The sequence below is a fragment of the Carassius gibelio genome, chromosome A20 (genome assembly GCF_023724105.1).
Source record: "Carassius gibelio isolate Cgi1373 ecotype wild population from Czech Republic chromosome A20, carGib1.2-hapl.c, whole genome shotgun sequence".
In the NCBI taxonomy this organism is placed as follows: domain Eukaryota; kingdom Metazoa; phylum Chordata; class Actinopteri; order Cypriniformes; family Cyprinidae; genus Carassius; species Carassius gibelio.
The window spans coordinates 5,725,098-5,747,422 of record NC_068390.1 but is presented as its reverse complement, the minus strand read 5'-3'; the positions used below and the strand labels follow the sequence as shown (position 1 = coordinate 5,747,422).

General features: G+C 35.9%; 1 protein-coding gene across 1 annotated transcript; it reads right to left on the bottom strand.

Moving 5' to 3' along the window:
- Positions 1 to 4,672: 4,672 nt before the first annotated feature.
- Positions 4,673 to 20,999, bottom strand: LOC127938351 (apolipoprotein B-100). Its single transcript, XM_052534918.1, has 26 exons — positions 20,871 to 20,999; positions 20,597 to 20,635; positions 19,883 to 19,995; positions 19,428 to 19,573; positions 19,106 to 19,250; positions 17,733 to 17,885; positions 17,302 to 17,426; positions 17,106 to 17,191; positions 16,510 to 16,960; positions 16,093 to 16,210; positions 15,684 to 15,830; positions 15,312 to 15,523; positions 14,974 to 15,202; positions 13,526 to 13,705; positions 13,224 to 13,427; positions 12,897 to 13,061; positions 12,192 to 12,397; positions 11,849 to 12,022; positions 11,628 to 11,758; positions 11,329 to 11,530; positions 11,073 to 11,245; positions 10,754 to 10,929; positions 10,552 to 10,667; positions 10,092 to 10,465; positions 5,598 to 9,952; positions 4,673 to 5,421 (listed from the first exon to the last, which is right to left on the bottom strand). The coding sequence occupies exons 1-26, from the start codon at positions 20,914 to 20,916 to the stop codon at positions 4,765 to 4,767; spliced, it is 9,123 nt and encodes a 3,040-aa protein (XP_052390878.1). The 5' UTR covers positions 20,917 to 20,999; the 3' UTR covers positions 4,673 to 4,764.
- Positions 21,000 to 22,325: the final 1,326 nt, after the last annotated feature.

Sequence of the window (22,325 nt, the reverse complement as noted above, 5' to 3'; positions counted from 1 at the left end):
TTAATTATATATATATATATATATATATATATATATATATATATATATATATATATATATATATATATATAATATATTATATAAATGTGTGTGTGTGTGTGTAGCTGCAAAAGGCAATTACCACGGTTTAAGTGCTATTTATTAATCATCTCATCTCATTAGTTCCCTTTGTTTGGTTCTTGCTCATAATTCCTCATTGTAAAGCTAAACCAGCAGAGGAAGCCCTCACCCAAGTATTGACCATGCTCCACTCCCTCTGCTTCCATTTCCTGTTTGACTTCCATATAGACTCATACCTGTTCATGTACTGATCACAAAGTATTGGCAGTTCATCTGCCTTACCAAGTGTTATTCCTACACTGTTCTGGATTGCTTACCTGTGTATGATCCTGCCTGACTTCATGACTCACAGTATTTGTACTCTGCCCCATTTGTGCTGACGCCTGATTGCACTGATGTTTGTGTTTGGACACACTGCCTGCCCCTCCACTATTGTCTCTGAAAGAAAGTTGTGACATTTGCCAAGTACCCACACACAGCAGTGAGAAATGAACACATCATGAGCACACACCCAGAACAGTGGGCAGTTATATTTCAGTCCCTTGCTCAAGGGAATTCAGCCATGGGTATTGAGTCAAGTCAAGTCAAGTCAAGTCACCTTAATTTATATAACGCTTTAAACAAAATACATTGCGTCAAAGCAACTGAACAACATTCATTAGGAAAACAGTGTGTCAATAATGCAAAATGACAGTTAAAGGCAGTTCATCATTGAATTCAGTGATGTCATCTCAGTTCAGTTTAAATGGTGTCTGTGCATTTATTTGCAGTCAAATCAACGATATCGCTGTAGATGAAGTGACCCCAACTAAGCAAGCCAAAGGCGACAGCGGTAAGGAACCAAAACTCCATCGGTGACAAAATGGAGAAAAAAACCTTGGGAGAAACCAGGCACAGCTGGGGGGCCAGTCCTCTGACCAGATCATCTGTTTCCTGTGGTCTTGTCCTGGTGGTCATCTGAGACAAGGTCTTTACAGGGGATCTGTATCTGGGGCTCTAGTTGTCCTGGTCTCCGCTTTCTTTCAAGGATGTAGAGGTCCTTTCTAGGTCCCGATCCACCATCTGGTCTGGATACGTACTGGATACGGGTGATTGCAGTGACCCTCTGATCTGGACAGGTGCGTCGCACTTGTGAGGGATGTGGGTGTTTTAACACCCACATGCATACCGCCACCTACTGTGATGGAGTGTGAAAAGAATGAATAACCCTTTTACTGTCTATGGGATAACCCTCCTATATCCTATTATATAGACCACTATTCTTAATAAATCTCATGACTGCATGCATTTGTTTCCTTGAATTTGGACCAACATTTAATAAGCTAGTTATATTAAATTCTTGGCATACTGCTTGTAACTCTTCCTTTGTATTTGTTCCTTCCTTTGTCTTGCATTTCTGCATAACATTCTCTACAGTTTCCTCTACTGAACAGACATCACATAGACCTGTGTCATGTTTCCTTATAATGTGTAAAGTGTGATATAGATTTGAATGCCCTGTTCGTAAATGTGTGAAAATAACTTGTTCTTTTCTATTTAAGTTGTGAATTATTTTGCTTTTCTTTAGTGGTTTTTTTAACCTTGTAATAGTGGCGACCTGTATGACATAAGTTCCACACTGTCTGCCATTTCCTATTGCATGCTCCTGAAATTAAATGTTTTCCTTCTGATCTACTGAGTGCAATCTTTATGTTTGGTTCTTTCATTTTAATTGATTCTTTGGCTATCTTGTCTGCTTCATCGTTACCTTGAATTCCCACGTGTGCTGATACCCACATACATTTTATTATTATTCTTATCTGCCATAAACTGTATAACCTTATCATGATTTCAGTTAAAATGTCAGTTCTATTTGTTTCCAATGATTGTAAGCTTAAAAGGACTGCCATTGAATCAGAACATATTATTACTTTATCCGGTCTAACTTCATACACCCACTCTAGTGCCATTAAAATAGCTATCATCTCTGCTGTATATACTGATGCAACATCTGTTATCCTTCCAGCCTTTGTGGAAGATTTTTATTAGTAAGGTTTTAATTAATCAAGTATATAATCAATGTGAATCTAGCCATTGTAACAGAAATGAGTCGAACCAGACAAATTAAAGAGTCTATCAAAGCTGTGTGCATTGAAACACGAGCTGAATTCCTCAGGAAGTCATAAATCAGTTCTAGTGCCACAAGAACCAAGCAAGATGACCAACCAACTTGTTCACACAACAGCTTTCAACATTAACACCACTAGAACAATTATTTACAATTCCAAATCGAAGAAGAGAAATTTGGTGTCAAATTTGTTGTTTGTAATTGAAATGCAACGCTGGACATCACATGGAAACCCATGAGTTAAACACTTTCATTGACATATTCCCTTTTTTCTCTAAGAAGGAATATAATTGTGAGGATACCACCTTTTCTAGTATCTTGGACAGAAAAGGGAGATTCGAGATTGGTCTATAATTAACTAGTTCTTTGGGGTCAAGTTCTGTTTTTTTGATGAGAGGTTTAATAACAGCCAGTTTGAAGGTTTTGGGGACATATCCTAATGACAATGAGGAATTAATAATAGTCAGAAGAGGATCTATGACTTCTGGAAGCACCTCTTTTAGGAGCTTAGATGGTATATTGTCTAACATACATATTGTTGGTTTAGATGATTTAACAAGTTTATACAGTTCTTCCTCTCCTATAGTAGAGAATGAGTGGAACTGTTCCTCAGGGGGTCTATAGTGCACTGTCTGATGTGATACTGTAGCTGACGGCTGAATGGTTGCAATTTTATCTCTAATAGTATCGATTTTAGAAGTAAAGTAGTTCATAAAGTCATTACTGCTGTGGTGTTGGGAAATGTCAACACTTGTTGAGGCTTTATTTTTCATTAATTTAGCCACTGTATTGATAAAAATACCTGGGGTTCTGTTAGTTTTCTTCTAAAAGAGAAGAAAAGTAATCAGATCTAGCAGTAGGATATGTTACTTTCCCGCCAAGCAATACGAAATACCTCTAGTTTTGTTTTCCTCCAGCTGCGCTCCATTTTTCGGGCTGCTCTCTTTAGGGTGCGAGTATGCTCATTATACCATGGTGTCAAACTGTTTTCCTTAACCTTCCTTAAGCGTAAATGAGCAACTGTATTTAAAGTGCTAGAAAAGAGAGAGTCCATAGTTTCTGTTACACCATCAAGCTGTTCTGAGGTTTTGGATGTGCTAAGGAATTTGGATACATCAGGAAGATAACTTAAAATGCAGTCTTTTGTGGTAGAAGTGATGGTTCTTCCATACTTGTAACAAGAAGTAGAATTTACAATTTTGGCTATATGAAGATTGCACAGAACTAAATAATGATCTGAGATATCATCACTTGGCTGAATAATTTCAACACTATCAACATCAATTCCATGTGATAGTATTAAATCTAGAGTATGATTTCGACAATGAGTAGGTCCTGAAACGTGTTGTCTAACACCAATAGAGTTCAGAATGTCTATAAATGCTGATCCCAATGCATCTTTTTCATTATCGACATGGATATTAAAATCACCAACTATGAAAACTTTATCTGCAGCCAAAACTAACTCGGATGTAAAATCACCAAACTCTTTAATAAAGTCTGTATGGTGGTCTGATGGCCTGTATACAGTATCCAGTACAAACATAACAGGGGATTTATCATTAACATTTGTTTCTCTGCCAATATTTGGCATGACAGTTCACAATGTCTCACTTTCAGCATTTAATATGTTACCTATATTCTATTGTGAATAAAAATTAAGTTTATGAGATTTGTAAATTATTCCATTACTTTTTTTTAACTCACAATTTGTAAATGGAGGCTATGTAACAAGGTCCCTGTCTCAATGTTCTTGATTTGTATAAGGACTTTATTTTGTAGTGTTATAATTTGTTCCCCTTTATACTTTTTCCCCTGACTGTTCTAACAAGTGTCTTATTATCTTGATTAGTCCTTGAGTTTTTAAGCCTATTTGTTTTATAGTGTTTTTTGTCAGGTCTTTTCCTTAAATGTATGTTTTGTCTACATGCTCAGTTAGTATTTTGCATCTCTTGCATGTTCTTGTATTATTATTGTTGTTTAATTAATTGGATCTTGCTGACTTTTTTCTGTTCACCCAAACATTACAGTTGGCTCTTAAGAGAATGGTAAGGGTATAAAGATACTGAGAGACAAAAGTGCATTTGTATAGTTAATTTTTCTGTAAGTTTATTTTTTTCTGTCTGCAAAGTTGAAATTTGCTGTTTAATTATGTCAATCCTGAATCAATCCATTAACCATAAACACAAATGTTTTTACTTTTAGTTTTTTCTTAAACTAAACACTTAAACTGTATTTTATTAGTAGTTTTTTTATGTATTATTTCTTTATCAGATTGAGTTTATGGCCACACTACAACATATAACATGATTATGTTAATACCAAAAATTTAATAAAGAAATCAAAACATGTATATAAGTAAAAGTAATGCAAGTGTCTAAAATATAGCCAGAGATCTTCAGCTGATATTCTGTAACAGATTGTAACATTCAGGTATTTTCTTTATAGAAGACTGTTCTAAATTAGTTACAAAACAAAAAGAGGATACCAATGCAGCTTGGGAAATATTTTGTGGCCATATCATTTTAATAAGGCAATCTTAATCATTAATCTTGACAAAGTTTAGCTACATAGTGTCTTGATACAGGGGTGCGAAATCATTCTACTGATAAAATCCCATATGGATGGAATGGAATAGGAATGTCAATATTAATTTCTGTGTCATTCAGTCTCACATAGGACTGACTATTTTTGGCATTCTTAAGGGTCTCAATAATTTGGTTCATTAGAAGTTCCAGACGAGTCATAGTAGATTCAATCCAAGCCTGGATGTCGTCAATCAGTTGTTCAAGCGTCATTTCAGCAAAAATGTCCTGGGCCTTGGCTATGACAGTTTTACAGTAGTCTTCAGTAATTCTGCTGGTCTTCTCAGCCTGCACAGCTATTTCATTCAGAATGTTGGAGTTGACCATATCAGAGAAAACTTTACTGATCCAGGATGAGAGCTTGTCCAGATCTTTAAATTTGATAGAGTTGATGAGCTCATCTGCCTTCTCCATACTTAATTTCATGATTTCAGGCAGTTCTTTTAGACAGTCATCAATAGTATTTTCTAGCTTCTCATACTTCTTGCTGATGTCATTGTAAAATGCAATGACGAAATATGTTATTGTGTCCTTTAATGAAGCAACTTTCTTCTTCAGCCACAAAATAATTTGACTTGGGAGCTCCTTGTTCCACTGAGTCTGGAAGCTCAGTCTGTTTGAATTTTTTATTACGATGTCAATCTTCAGAATATCCAAGTAATCCTCAGACTGTAATTAAAAAAATAGAAAATGTCATCATCATGTCTATTTTTATATTGAACATTCAAAGATATCAATTGATATGTAAGATAGACTAAATATATTAAATAAATTGATTGATATGTAAAATACCTATATGTATAGTAATATATTATATTTTAAAATAATTAAAAAAAAAATCTTACTGGGTTTGCACCAAAAATTCTTCCTGTATGGTGGGATAAGCTCTTGCTCTGCAACTGAAGACCAAGAAGTCCAGCAGATGGGGAAGATACAGAGACAGTAAGACCTTCTTCTGTATTTCCAGTTAATTTGTGGTAAAGCATACATTTCACAACTGGCAGATTTACTTTGGCCGCATTTGAAATAACAGCCTTTGAGACCTCTGTGTTGGTCTCAAGAACTCCATTATAATTGTTCTCAAAATATTTATGCTCCACAACTAGATTGGTAAACAATCTCATCCCTGAAATAATGTTGAAGGTGGCAGATCCACTGGTTTTTCCATTGCATAAATCAAACTCAGAGATAACCTGAGTTTCAAACTGGGCAGTAATTTCATCCTGATTAAGGATATCAGCCTTGGTATTCATAATGATCATTGCTGTTTTCACAGAAAAGTCATATGTCAGGTCTCCCATGGCAGGCATCATTATTGATTCCTTGCTGATCCTAGCAAAATAGGGTATTTTAATTTTTCTTATGATATAATTTAGGACTGGTTGCATGTTGAACATCTCAGGGTTCTTCACATACTTAAGCTTTGCATCCATATCAAAGGTCTGCTGAGGTGTGATCAAGATTGTTTTAAGGCCAGTGTCCTCCCATAAAGAAAAATTCTCTACATACGGTGTTTCTTTGTTAATGAAAGGGACAGTCAATTTAGGAATGTTAATCGGCAAGGTCAGCACATTTAAGTCAGCCTCACCATTGACTGATGCAGAAAACTGGATTTCTTTCTCACCATTAGCAATATTAAAGTAATGAGAATATTTATATTGATTGAACCTAGCAAGACTGGTCCAGCTGGCCTGCTGCACATAGGGATTCAGAGTTAAAGCCATATCGTTCTGCAAATCAACTTTACTAGACAACCTAAAGGGAAGCATTACTTTGGTGTTTTTCTTGTTCTTGGTATCAAAGATAATTTCAAAAGGCACAGCCTTGAAGTTAACTGAGTTGGTAATGGTGCCATCAACTTTGCCAATCAGTTCAGCAACATGAGACCCACTCAGCTCAATCATAGGTTCCTTCAAACAAATCTGCCCTTTCACTGCTGCAATGCTTCTCTTGATGAAAGGAGTTTCTGTCTCTACATGCACATTAAACTTGATCTGAGTCAAACCTCTGGTCTCAGCATCAACGTTCTGCTTCATCTTGAGAAGACTGCTGTCAGTGTTACCAGCAAATGTCAGTTTTATGGACTCCATGTTTATTAGAATCTCCAAGTTACTCTTGTGGGTTCCTTCATCAGAATAATCAAAGGTAGACAATTTTCCTTTGCCATTATTTCCTAGGGTGATAGTGATAATGCCAGATTCGAGCTGAGCAGCAGCTTTTTGGGTCATTGTGGCTTCACTGAAGATGCTGGCCACTGGCATGTTCACACTGTGGATGTATGAGGTCTCCAAAGTACCTGAGAAGACATTTTCAGTGCTCAAAAATGCATAGTTCACTAAGTCAGCAGTGAATGGTTCTGTGGTTGCCTTTACTGTGGTCTTGGAAGATACATGGGCAATAGGGCCATTGATGGACATTAATCCCTCGTGATCAAGAGAGAAAGCCATGTGATTTGCCTTCACTGTCTCAGCCAGAGACAGCTCTTTCATTCTAGGGATGCTAAGGTGAGCAGTGGCATCAAACGTGTAAGCCAAGAGATCAATAGGAGTCTGGAACTGAGAATTCAGATTAGCAGTCAACTTGTCTGTTGAGTTATTAAGTTCAGCACTGGTCTTCAGAATGTGCTCTGAGGATTTGATTTCAATCTCACCATGCAGCAGTCCAAAGCAGGGGACCCTAGTGAAGTCAGTGACCATCTGCTGTACTTCAGCAGCCAAGGTGTAAAAATCATAAGACAAAATTTCATTGAATTTGATATTTAATAGTTTTGTAAGCTCATTAACTTGTTCAAAAATTCTTTCAAATACTGGTTTTATGTCAAGAGAGTTTAAGTAACTTGCAGCTGATCTCATAGTCTCCCTTAGCTCATATTGTTTCATTAAATCCACAGCATCATCAATGATTTTCTCAACCAGTGCCTCAATCTCATAATCTGCCAAAATGTCATCAATTTTGTAGACAATTTCATTTATCTTGGTGATAATGCCAGTTTTTTGTCCAAAAATGTTGATCAAGTCCCTGATGGATTGCAGGTTTTTTCCCATTTCCATTACTACAGCTTTCATATCGGAGACAAAAAGTCTCACGTCATCCAAGAACATGTTCACATCAAAATTTTCAATTATCTGTGAAAATTCATTTCCTTTGCTTTTAAAAGTGGCTGTAATGTCAAATTTAGTATCAATGCCATCAATCAGATAAATGCTGCGATCTTTCAGGGTGAGCATTGCAATTTTGACCTCCTCAATGAGAACAGGCAGCTTATCAGTGAAAGGCAGGTAAATAAAATGACTATCACTGTTCTTCTCATATTTCAGAGCACTTGTGATTCCAAATTCTTGATTGTCATTGACTTTGTTCAAGAGGTTGGTGGAAATGGTGCCTTTCAGTGCAATGCCCATGTTATTTAGAGTGTTGAAGATTTCCAGGGAGTGGTCAAAGGCATGGTCATTTACCTTACACTCCATAACAACATTAAATTTTTGCTGCTGAGGGGTGACAGTGCTGGTTATTTTATGCTGGAAGTTAGTTTTAATGGAGTTTTCATTGTTCAGCTGGTGAGAGTTTGAGGCCTTCCATTCATGCCTGTATGAGTAAGACTTAGGTTCAGCTTGAATGAGCAGCATGCTTTTCACCTGGCCACTGTGCTTTCCATACAGGTTAAGTGCTCCATCAGAGTTGAATGAACACTCAACATTCACACTGAAAGGTTCTGCTTTCATTAGGATGTTGCTTTGCAGTCGGAGAGAGGGAGAGTTGAAGCGCACCTCATTGCTGAACTTTGTGGAAAAGCCAACAATCTCAAACTCTGAGCTTTGAGTCATTTGGCTGCCCAAGAGTTTCCCATTGGTGCTGCACTTTGCAGTGGCTCTCTGGTCAACATATGTGACCTCATATGTATGTCTCACTTCCTCTTCACCAAATATCCCCTTCAGAGTTCCAGTAACTTCCATCTTGTAGGGCCTGGCCTTCATCTGGGCCTCATTGCTAAAATGGATACCAATGACTTCAAGATCATTTTCAGCCTTGAAAGAAGCTGTAAAGTCATGAATGTCTACTGCAATGTCGTGCTTGTAGAAATTGTTCTTATTCAGGAAGCTGTCAGATTTAGAATGGATAGCTATAGATTTGAGGGTAAGTATCAGTGAGTCTGTGTTTTCTATTTTAATCTCTTGAAGCGATGCAATCAAGTTGTTGGAAAGGGTCAGACCATCTTCATTCAGCTTGAAAGTGATCATGTTTCTAGTGTTGGCACTGAAAATGTCACCCTTGTACATGCTGTTAAGGTATACCTCTGAACTTGCAAATCTTCCTTCAACTTTGAGTTCAGCGCTGTTCTCATTTACTATACCCTTGCTGGAGAAAGACACTGTAGCACCTGTAGTTGTAATTCCACCATGGAAAATGTTTTCAAAGGTCACAGAGCTGATCTGAGCACTGGTGGTACAGCTAGTGGTCAGCCCATCTTTGGTGAATGATAGCGTGCCTTTATTAGAGACATGGTTGGCAGCAAAGTTGATTGTGGCATCATTATTGAGCTCCAGTCCCTGGGTGTTTAGGGACCCAGTAAGCTGGCAGAAAGCTCGGTTTGTGTTGTCATCAGCCTGGGATTCAATCCTGATAGTGACCTCCTTCATGGATGCAGAGAAACCTACCTGGTTTTGAAGCATGGTCTTATAAGCTCTGGTGACAGAATCAGACTTAATGGTAAATTTAGCTTCCTTGAGTTCAATGTTGAACTTGGTGGTGTGGTGGACTGGGTCATTCTCTATGTTATTGTTCAACTCAAATGAAAGTTCTCCACTGGCTGCTGTAGCTTTGATCTTGTTTAGGACTTGGAAAATGGGACAGTTTAAACTGAAAGTTGATTCAGCTCTTGCCTCTCTGGTTTTGGGTTGAAATACAAAGGTTTGTGTGGCAGTAGTTCTAGCAGATATTGATCCTACTTTTAGTGATCCATCTAAACTTCCATCCGCTGTGATTTCAGAAGAAGCTGAAGCCTGGGTTATGTATACTAGTGAAATCTGCATACCCAGAGGGCTGAAGGCCTCGATCTTGTAATTTCCTGTTGTTTTCACTTCATCTGTAATTTTGGCTGTTTCCATTAGACTGAAGTGTGCATCTATGAGTTTATGTTTCAAGGAAGAAATTATGTCGAACTTCGCAATGTCCTCTGTAATATCAGCAATTTGTGCAGAACCTGCATGTAACAGATGTGGTCATTAATTTTAGAAATGAAAAAAATAATAATTATAATAATTCCCAATCAAACACCCATATCAGTTAATAAAACAAAATCATGTTTATACTGTATATACTGCATGTATACATATGTTTACCTTCCACAGTAAAAGCAAGAAGCTCCACAGGACTGTTAGCAACAACTTTGTAGCTTGTAATGTATCTGGGCTCATTGACAGTGTTGTTGCCACCAGAGAAAACCACCTCTACATCATAAAAGTTAGTGTTCACTTTTGCTGATACCTCTAGCATTCCTAGAAGAGGCATTGAGAGATCATAGCTAGAAGGAATGGAGAAGGTTGGTAGATTGAACAGTTTAGAGGGCAGCATTACACCAATTTGTGGCATAGCTAGTTCTGGGGTGGCCATGGTCGGAGGGATTCTCAGGTCCTTAGATGTTTTTCCACCAAGAGGCAAAGGAATTGTGAAAGTGACACAATCTTTATTGAACTTGTATTTGAACATGCTCTCTCTGCAAATAGAATAAAATAAATTTGAATAGATAAAGCACATTATTAGTTGGATTATGTAGATTTAAAACATTAGCATTAATCTTACATGTTCATGAACACTCTTTCAGGCAAAGATGGAATAACAAGCTCTGGAATTCTCTCTCTTAGTGTCTGAAGGTAGGGCACATCATAAGCAATCTTGTCCATCCAAATGAGGTAAGCCTATAATATCAAAGAACATATTGGTTTAGGTCTGAATATTCTACAAGTCTATAATAAGAACTGTTTAAAATTTTCTACAAACATACCTCCCAGAGTTTTGCGTAAATGTGACGAAATTTTATGTCAGTCTTGACCACTTTATGTTCCATGATGTTTTCAAAAGCCTGATATAGGCGACTCTGAAGAGGTGCTGCATTAGGCATCAGCTTCTGGATCTCAGAGTCTATGTCAGAATTGATCTCAATCTTCATTTCATCTTTATCTGTTTTAAAAGCAAATTCTAACTTGTTATATTTGACATAATACAAAATAATTGTACTTATTTAATACTCAATTTACTTATTTAAAAAAATATCTATACATATATTAATAAATAAAAATTCTTAATGAAAAAAAAAAGAACACCATATTTTAAGGTAATCTTCTGCACAGTGTTGGTCTCTGGTAGTTTGATGTTACTCTTGAGTTCCAAAGTCAAATCTTCATCACAGTTCATGGTGGCAGTAATAGTGCCTTCAGTGTTAAGAGAGGGGACAATCAACTGAGTTTCCAGCAAGCCATCATTCATGGCTTCAAGCCTATTATTAGAAAAAAAATATGTATTTTAGATGAAAGGAACCATTGGCAAGTGTTTCAAAATGTTATTTAGATCTTTACTTACTTTGCACGACCAATGAAATGAAACTGGTTAATGTTTTTGTTGGAGATATCAATGGTGAACTTCTTTCCCTTAGCAAGGTTGTCAGTGACACCAACTTTGATTCCAGCTTCAATATCATAGTCAGGAATTTCAATGCTGGTTGAGAGAATGTTCTTGTTCCTGTTGTAATTAATAGTGGCAGTTGCCTCTGTGGCCTTAGCACCTTATTGTAAGAAAAGACAAGAACAAATTATGGGAATGGGGTTATATTATAACAGAGTGGACATAATTTCAAATTCACTGTTGTTATGTATACATGCCTTCTGCTTTCATAAACATTTTCAGAGAATCAACTTTCTGGGGACCTTCCTTGCCCTCGTTCAAGAGTTCATAGGCAAAGGCTGCAGTGTACTCAGTAATGTCACCAGTGGGTTGAATACCCAAAACAAAACTGTGGGCACATTATAATTTTAGTGTAATGCGTAGAAAATTTATTTAGTGCATTTTTATTATTATTTTAATGTTTTATTGTGATTCTTACCTGAACACTCCATTGAGAGGAAAGTATGGAGAATTTCTCTCAGCTTTAGAGTTGATTATGGTGGTGCAATAATTGATTCCATAAATAAGGGGGCTGCAGTTAACAATGGCAGTTCTGTCACCTGTCTCAGGAACAAGTGTGACAGGGGCTTTGGACACCATCACTAAGTTGTTGCTGTTTGTGAAAAATGACAAAAGTTTCAGATTATGTCGCTATTAAACAGCTGAATAGACCAGATTTGTTGAAAGCTGATGCTATTCATTTTTGTACATTTTATTTAATTGTATAAAGAAAAAGTATCCATTTAAAATAAACCACTTCAAACATTTAGCACAAATGCTACCTGACTCTGAAGAGTTCCATAGTGCTCTTGGGTGGGAGGATAGACAGCTTTATTTTGCCATTACCCATAGTAATCTTGGCATTGAAAGAGCTCTCATGGAACATATTAGTGTGCATTTCCACAGAAGAGACAACAAATTTGGGGATGTGGACTCCCATACTCGTAACAAATTCTACTGCCATAGAGGGTGAAAAAGACAGTTCACCCTATAAAAAAGGGAATAAGGATACATTAGTAATGCAAATAAACATGACAATAAAAACATTAAATTAAAACAATTTAATATACATTTTTCAGTAACACTTTAGAATAAGGTTCCATTAGTTAATGGTAGTTAATGTATTAATTAGCATGAACAAACAATGAATAATACATTTATTACTGTATTTATTCATCTTCGTTAATGTTAGTTAATGAAAATACAGTTATTCATTGTTAGTTCATGGTAATTCACAGTGCATTAACTAATGTTAACAAGCAAAACTTTTGATTTAAATAATGCATTAGTAAATGTTGAAATTAACATGAACTAAGACTTATAAATGCTGTAGAAGGATTGTTCTTGCTTAGTTCATGTTAACGAAAGTAGTTCTAAAGTAGCAACTAACATTAACTAATGGAACCTTATTCTAAAGTGTTACCCATTTTTCTACATAAACCATTTGGATACTGAACAAAAAAGCAATCAAGGGTAATATTCAATACCCTGCCAGGCTCTATACGCAGACCACCCTCAACACCAGGTGCAAAGGTCCCAGACAAAGCAAACTTAAGGGGAAAACCAGAGGCAGTTGGAAGGGAGAACTCGTTATCCATAAAGATGTAGTGAACAAAGATGCTCTGATCTCCAGACATCAAGGCATTTGTAATCTATTGAAACAAGAATATGTAGAATTTTTGCATATAAAGTCCCTCAAAAAAACAAAAAAACAAAAAAAAACTTTTAAATTAATCCATTGTTGTTTGATATATGAGAGAGCTAATATAGATATATTTTATGCATGTAAAATGCAGGATATTGTGTATACATACCCAAGCAGGTGAGTTTTTGAGGGCCTGAATATATGTGGCCATCCTGTCAACAATAGCTGAAAGGTCATTGGTGCTCTTGATGTATCCCAACTCATTCCCCATGATCCTTAAGTAAGCTATAGCCTCTGGAAAGTCCTGGCTGTATAGATCCTTTGCAAGCTTATTGAAGTTTCGCACCATTTCCCTTATAATGTTCTCAGGGACCTGCCGAGGATAAAATTCTGATATTATCTAGCCTTGGATACATGCATGAAAAATTTAATCCTATAAATAATCACATTGTTATGTTTGGAATACATTACTTGTCTTTTAGTTTTTTCTGTTCTCAGAGGTTCAACCCACTCTTGCAGAACTTCATTGATTTTGTTTGGCATTTTGTCCCCAAACCAGTACATTGCCTTGGAAATTGAATCAGGGAAGAAGCCATTGCTTCCAAAGAGATTCTCAACAGTTGGCTCAAATCCTTTGCCATCCATGCCAACCTTGGTGACCACAAAATAAATAAATAAATAATATCAAAAAGTCAAACCAAATGCTCTATAAGCTTTTTTTATTATTTTTTAACACAATAACAATTAAGGTAAGGTACAAACAATAAGTAATAATTTCCTCCAGAAAAACGCGATTATGCGATCGCCTGATTTAATGCATAATCAGCCAAGGGCCGCATATTTATGCGGGGGTCACATTTTTTCAAATACGCCGCACTTTCGCCGCATAAATTGCCGATTTCAGGAAACAAAATATGTGGAGGTAGCATGATTTAATAATCCCTGTATTTTCGTTGCAAAAAAGTCACATATGTCTTAGCAGAAAAGTTGAAAAATGTTGCATTTACTTCACACGAGTAAATTGGCATTATTTTCCAATGGGAACATTATGAAGTGATGTAATTGCACGACGTAAACATCATCTGCAAACCCCCCGGTGAATCCAGGGTGAAGGACGCAAATCATTCTCATCTGCCAACAAAAATAAGCTTAAAAGATCGCGCGAAGCAGTTACCCGGTGTGTTACATGACAGTGGGGGCAAATTATTTTGAGAGAGGTGTGAGGATGAGGATGGCGAATGATAGGCCAGTGTTAAAGGCTACGCAGTTAGTTTTCATTTTCAAAGTGGACTGTTGTAGTTTCATTCAGAAGTTGATGCACCTCTACAGTTGTAAGATTGTTCTTTTTTGTTACAGAATACTACCAAAACCTTACAGTTGTAAGTATATTGGTAGTATGTAAAATAATTTACGTTGCAGTAAGAGATTGCACTTTGCAATTCCTGTAAAACAGCATTTGTATATTTGTGTGTATATTTTATTTGTGTTCATTTTTACAGAAGTTGTTGAAAATTCCTTTTGTAAAGCTAGAGAACTTGTTTGACTCAATGTTTTGTAAGTTTGAGCCATGTGTTAATTAAGGTCTGAAATAAAACAGAACGAGAACTTAAATATTATGTGATTTAGTATGCTTGCTTATCATAGGAAGTCATAAGAAATGACTCTTTACAGTAAGGTAGTGAGAACAGGGTGTTTGGGGGGGGGGGTCACCTTTTTTTCTCTTTTTCATCAAACCGCAGTTTTTGCAAGTTCCCGCATATTCCATTGCATTTTTTAAGAAAACCTGCCGCAAAATCAATGATTTTTGCCCGCAATAATCACAAAAATAATCTGCGATTTTCTGGAGGGACTGCATATAGCAATTGAGGTTTACAACTAATTAAAATAAATTAAGTACTTAACAAATGAAAAATCCCTACCTCCATGAAGTCAAGGTTGTAACCGAAGGCTTTCAGGGTTGTCTCAAGCATAACCTCTCTTGGCAAATGGCTGCTGGGATCAAAGATGATGCTTCCCTGCATATTGGAGCCCATGACATCCTTTCCTGGCATAAGTACATCCATCTTATAGTTACGAGAGAGCTGAGTGTAGTTTGTGTGTGTAAGCACCTCATCATCATGCATGACCTTGACTATTGTTTTGCCCAACCTGGGAAGAAAAAATGTTATACAGTTGAGGTTTAAAGAGCAAAATAAATGATAGACAGTAGTTGAAGTGTTTTGCATTCAGTCTAGAGAAAACTACAAGAGTTACATACTCTTTCAGTTCAGGATTTCTGGAATGAATAATGTTGTAGACATGAGAAGCCACAAAGGACTTGACTTGCACATTCTGGTCCTGGGTAAGGATCTTCCTCACAACCTCCAGGTCACTGGCCTCTGGCTTTTTCATCAAAATAAGATATGCAGCCAGTCTCTTCTGAACAGCACCTTTGGCATAAGTGGCCACCCTCTGAATGTTGGAACGGACCTGAACATAAAAAAAGAGAAAGAGAGAGAGAGAGAGAGAGAGAGAGAGAGAGAGAGATTGGAGTGTGAAGTTAGTTTTCTTAGTAGGATAATTCCATGCATAATACACACATTTGATTCTGAAGAAATATAAATTGTTTAAGAAATTCTGCAACACTTACATCAGGAGTCACTGACATTCGTCTGAAAGCTTGGATAGCAGACATCTGGACTGACAGGGTGGTGGCAGGCTGTCTCATACACTTAAGCAGAGTTGTCTTTATGTTGGGATCAGCTGCTTCCATTACATCACCGATGTTTCCAATCACCTAACCAGAGCAGATTTTAATAAAATAGGTTGTTTTCCTAGTGTGAAAATGTCAAGTCAAGTAAAGTCACCTTTATTTGTAAAGCACTTTAAACAAACCAAAATGTGTCAAAGCAACTGAACAACATTAAGTAGGAAAGGAGTTTGCCAAGTAATCCAAAATAACATGTAAAGACAGTTCATCATTTAATTAAGTGATTTCATCATCTCAGTTCAGTTTAAATAGTTTAAATGTCCAGAAATTTAAATGTTAAAACACTAACCCTTAAGGTCAAGTAGGTCAGATCTTTCTCGCCAGCACAGTCAGCACCAAGGATGGAAGTAATAAAATTGGAAACCTTAAGAATCTCAGAGGTGATCTGGCCCTCAGCTTGGAAGTGCCTGAAGAGATATGTTATAAATGCTAAGCTACAGTGGAGATATACTAACAAATACTTTAGCTAAATGAAGATAGGACAGCTGATCACCAGCATATGTTGTGCTTTGGATTACAGTGTGCTGATGATTTAAAAAGAACAATTACTTTAGTGGACCAGATTCACTAAAAAGATCATACAAATAACTTAATTAATATGAACAAGCCTGGACAGGCTTGAACATTCATGCTGTTCTGTGCTGGTGTTTTCAGCAGTAAATTGAAAAGTCTTTAGCAGTCTAGAAATAGAAAATAATTTGCATACCTCTTTACAACATTGCCAAGAGCATACATTATTGGTCTGGTCTTCTTGGTCTGCGCAATCTCCAGAATGTCTTTCACCAAGAGGCCAGTAGGTCTGAGCATCATTCCTAGAGCATAGACAGCAGCATCTACCTCAATAGCATCAGTGTCGAAGGTCTTCAGAATACTGAACATGGTGCTGCCACACTCTGGGGTGCCACACTGAATCATGGCCTGCCAGGTCAAGAACTTGTCCTCCTCGACCATTTGAGTAATGGTCTGTTGCAGAACCTCTTGCTCAAGTCCACGGAGCTCAGACACCAAACGCTGGAAAGTGTTGGCCCTCAGCTGCCGATCTGTTTTTTTATTCATGGATTTCAGCTTCCTGAAGTTGAACAGCAGAACCTCAGAGGTCTGGGCCAGGGCTTTATCCTCCACTGCCTCTAGAGCCAAGTGTTTGGGGTAAGTAGAACCTGTATTTTGTAGAATGGGATAATATGTGTGTGAAAAGCTACATAGTCACAACCAGGGAAAAAATGAAGTCAACATATTCCCAACAGTTCTATCATTTTTAACCAGACAAATCAAATCCAAAGTTGTGAAACTGGGAACACTCACGATATTCAAAAACTCTGTTATTAATCTTGCTGGTTCCCTCAAGAGTTAGGATTTGTTTAACAAGAGAAGAGATCCCATATGTATTCCTTCAAAGAAAATGAAATACATACTGTATGAATGAATTAGAATATGATCTTCCATTTACGAACACATATCACTGAGAAATGTAGCAAGAGATAATCTCAATGTCACTCACTGGTAAGAGAAAGGGAGGAATATGTGCTTCTCTGTGCACGTCGCAGAGGTCATGTGCTTCTTCTGGTTGTCAAACTTATAGTTGCAGGTATGGGTACTGCCAATCAGCTTGGACAGAGGGTTTTGCTGTTAACAAACAAATATAAATTTAAGTGCATTATCTGTTTCTCTAACATATTTTTTTTTATCTGTTGGACCAGTGTGTATGATATCCTGCTTTTGTCAGTATTGGTTAGCGTTTACTTGCTTAATCATTAGCTTTTTAATTAAATATTCTGTAATTGGTAAATTGCACTGAGGATGATAATTATTAGAACGTAATTTTATTTTATTTGAAAATTAAAATAAACTAAGAATCAATGATTGCCGGCTTCAAACAGCAGAAGGGTATGAGATACATATATATATATATATATATTGTGATTGTCTCACCAAACCAGTGATGATTGCAAGAGGGCTGGTGTGACTTCTTTGTGTTTTGAAAGTATCACATCCTGACAGGTCCCTAGTGAGGGTTACATCAGTGGCAATATCTTCCTTTGTGTTGACCTTGACATCAGTGGCACAGATTCCATGGACAGTAACCTAGAATAAATAAGTGAGTCATATAAATGCAAATAAAAGCTTGTGTACAGCAGTGACTGTGTAAATGGGGAGTTGTGGCCTAGTGGTTAGATAGTTTGATTCCCAACCCTAGGGTTGTGTGTTCGAGTCTTGGGCTGGGTTAAATGCAGAGCATGAATTCTCAGTATGAGTCACCACACTTGGCTGAATGTCATGTTATGTCATTTTCACTTTTTTTTTTTTTTTTTTTTTTTTTTTAAGTAGGAAGGGCCCCCTGAGTTAAGGGGGGTTGGGGGTTTGGGGGTGGGGTGGTGTTTCACACAGGTTTTTCCCTTCATGTCAGAAGCAGTGCATGCTTGGAGAAGATTGGATTACATTGCACCACACATGTCTGTTGTAGACATGGTGAAAGTGAAATATTTAATTGAAGGTTTTTAAATTAAAAATATCTTTCAATTTTCAGTGAAATGATTATTATTACTACATGTATCAGACACTTATATCCAAAGCATTTTACAGTGAATTTCGGATATAATAATTATTATTATTATTATTTTTATTATTATTTTGTGTGGAAATCAAACCCACAACCTTTTGTGCTGCTAACACTTGTTAACTATTAACTACGATATTTATCTCAATAAATTCTTAATTTGCTGCTTATTAATAGTTAGTAAGGTAGTTGTTAGGTTTAGGTATTGGGTAAGATTAGGGATGTAGAATAAGGTCAAGTAGAATAATAGCTAATACATGGCTAATATTCTAGTAATATGCATTCTAATAATCAACTAATATGTGTTACCTATTCTAAAGTGTTACCAAATAATTGTATTACTACTAATAAATACAGACAAACTACTGTAAAGTCATGTAAAATAATGGTGCAATGGTAATTTGGGGCTCTGTCGAGGCAAGGGTATTTTGGATATTGATTATTCATTACATAATACTAAGCAAATATGCAAAAGTTGGCCTCAGTATTTTTCAGCAAATTTAAAAAATATATCATGAATATCTTATAATAGTCTCCTATCAGCTAACTACCTGAGTCAAGATTACCTTGTATCTTAATTGGAATTTATTATTCCAGATTAATATCTTAATTGCTTAGTGATTAAGTGGGTGTCCTTATCAGCATTGTTTAAATTAAACTAATCCAATAAATTCAACATACGATAAAATGAAATTCATGTCTTTACAGATTAATGCCTAAACAAAGAAAAAAAAACATGTTTATGTACCATGTCTTTGCTCTCCTCCTTCTCTGTGACAGGAACAATCAGAGCAGAGATGATACCCCTCTTGAAATTCAGGATGTTGGTTTCATCACCCTCAGGATAGAGTGTCACACCTGTCTCACCCTCAATTACAAACTTCAGTACATTTCTGTACAAAGAAAATTAAAAGTTGTTGAATCACTTGTTGAAAAGTTGCAAAGTAGTTACAATGTAGTTTTGGAGGTATTTTATATTTTCCATTGGATATATTAAGCAATACTGGCTGTGCTCATTTTAAATATTTGTAGTCCTAACCATATTTTCTCTAAAGGGAAGAGAAACATACTTTTCTATGGCTGCTTGAAAGGTTTGGGCCTCAGCAGAAGGTGCATAGATGAGTGCCCCATTTGCATCCATTCCGACCACCTCGGTTAGGGAGCACTCACTGGTACGGAGCTCAAAGCTGCATGCTAGAGGCACATCAATTTCAACCTATGGATAGATAAGATTAGATTAGATTCAACTTTATTGTCATTATGCAGAGTACAAGTACAGAGCTAATGAAATGCATTTAGCATCTAACCAGAATTGCAAGAATATAGTGTTTTATATACAAGTGCAGAGTAAGTGAAGCTATGATATACAGAATGTACACTGTAGTTTGCTCTATACAGTATTGAGCAGAGTATATAAAGAATATAAATAGGAATGCATTGAAGGATGTTAATGAATTAAGGAATGAAAAAAAAAACAGGAAAGACATATTGAAAAACATTTTCACACTTAAATTATTACATGTACCTTGCAGGAGATTTTGGGACCATTCATGAGAGGGGAGGTCCCAGTCACCCTGTTCTGGATATCAGCTTCATATCGATATGTATATTTTTTGTAGATCTTAAATCTTGTAGATACTGTAAATGAAATTCACACTTGTCAATTCAAAAATTATATTTTTTTAAGAATAATTGCACACTATTAAATAAATCATATTCTATTCTATTATATTCCATTCTCAGTACATTTATTTTTCAATTAATTTCTGGTTGTCCAGAATGTAGGACATACCATATATGGGATTTAAAAAAAATATTATCCATACACATTTTCTTTTGGCACTGGAAGATTTATATATATATATTATATATATATATATATATATATATATATATATATATATATATATATATATATATATATATATATATATATTACTTTGTTTAAATTTAGTTACATAATTTAGGTTTATCTAATCAAGACAACCAATGAAAACTCTGGACTCTGACATCCTGACTCAAGCACTGTCTGTTGTTGATAAAGAGTACATGGCCACGTTAGAATGGTGATGTCATTTATTGAGGGTTCAAAGTAAGTGACAACAACAATAGGTACAGTGAGTCCAATAGGTAAAAGATAAGAATATTTTAAAACGATTATTTAACATGTGCGAGCCCTATACATCTTGAATACAACATTTTATTAAAGGATAAGAAATAAATAAAGAGAAACACTTACACTGACATTCAGGATGAGAATTTGACCCAATTTCTTGCTCTGGTGAGAGGAAAAATATGAAAACAAAACTAAAAATACATAAATATAAAATGCAAATCAAAGATTACATTTAAAAAATTTCACCCAACTTAATACCCTGTACAGAATATAAAATGCTAAAAAATAAAATAAGGATACATAGCATGAAGCAAAATAAATAAAATATTTTTCCAGTGAAGGAAGCACGAATGAAATAACAATAATGCAACAGAATGCGAAGGAACACTATACTCACGGGCTATGGCATAAGAGCCAAGTAGAAGCAATATGTAAAGCTTCATATTCCCCTTGCTGGATAAGAAGAAGCTCAGTAGTCCTGAGATTACAAGCGAGTCTTCCTCTGAATGGAGACTGACTGTGATCATCTGGCTCGCATCATTTATACTGAGATAAACAAGGGTTAAACAAGAGTTGCGACAGGTCCAAAGTTTGATCAGCAAGTGTGGCAGGCCAAAGGCAAAAACTGTTTCATAAACACCACCCAAGACTTGCCTGTCAGCAATGGAACTGATGGAACTCACTGATTGCATTAGACAACAGCAATTACAGCTTCTTAGACTTGATTGATTTTCTTTTCTTTCATGTGAAATCTTACATAGGCCAGAGTTTGTTGTTTGGTAGAGAGACAAAACCAGTACCACAGTTTTCAATGTAATGTTTTTAAAAATAGTAAAATGTAAGATAAATTGTAATAAAAGGGCTAAAGGGCATTGAATGGCTTTCAATTTATTTGGCTGTCATTATATATTTTTTATATTTCTTACAGTTAAAACATGTTAAAATATTACAGACAATTTCATTACAAATGCCACAAATTACATTATTCAATTAGTCAATATAGTTCTTGAATTGTAAGGCCTTTATATGGCCTGTCAGTGAGGTAAGATGATCAGGGTAATATTGTCATTTAGCATAGCAATCATTCAACCAATTATTCAACATCTAAGACTGTGAAAACAATAAAAATCTAAAAATAAAAATAGAAATCTGACTTTAATCACATCACAGAAGTTACTACCATTTACCCTTTTCTTTGGTGACATATGTTAGTCTTTTCCTAATCAGAGATATTTTCAAGCAACATGCCCTTTCCCAGTTTACAATCCTTATCTTTAAAAGCAAGTCAGTGTAAAAAGGTTCAGAGAACATTTAAACTATTTATTATCCTTAATGGACTGTGTTCTGAATTATCTATTCTAAATAATCTACAGTATTATTAGCACAGGACCTTGATATTATGGAAAGGAAATAAACAACATATGTCTCTACATGAGTTTCAAATCTTACATTTTTAATTGGTTTTATTTTATTGTGCTAAACTTTTCTTGGTTCAATCATTGTTTCATACTATCTTTAAAATCTGAATTATTCCATGACATTACTGTATTCTGTTTTGCTCACTGGACGCTGCATGAACATTTTTCAGTTTCTCTCATTGTATTTTATTGATTTTCAGCTTAAAGTATATTGTAAAAAGCTAAAGATTTAGAACAACATATGGGGTCTCACTTGGGAGGGCAATCATCTCTGAGATTTAAAGAAAATGCAAATGAAAATTGGCTAGTGTATTTTGGATGCTGAGCCTTTCCCCATGCCTACAGGTATATAAGGCAACAGCATGGATCCATTTATTTGGTTTTACGCTAAGGAACCAAGAACATGTCCCAGCAACAGCAAATAGTTCAAGGTT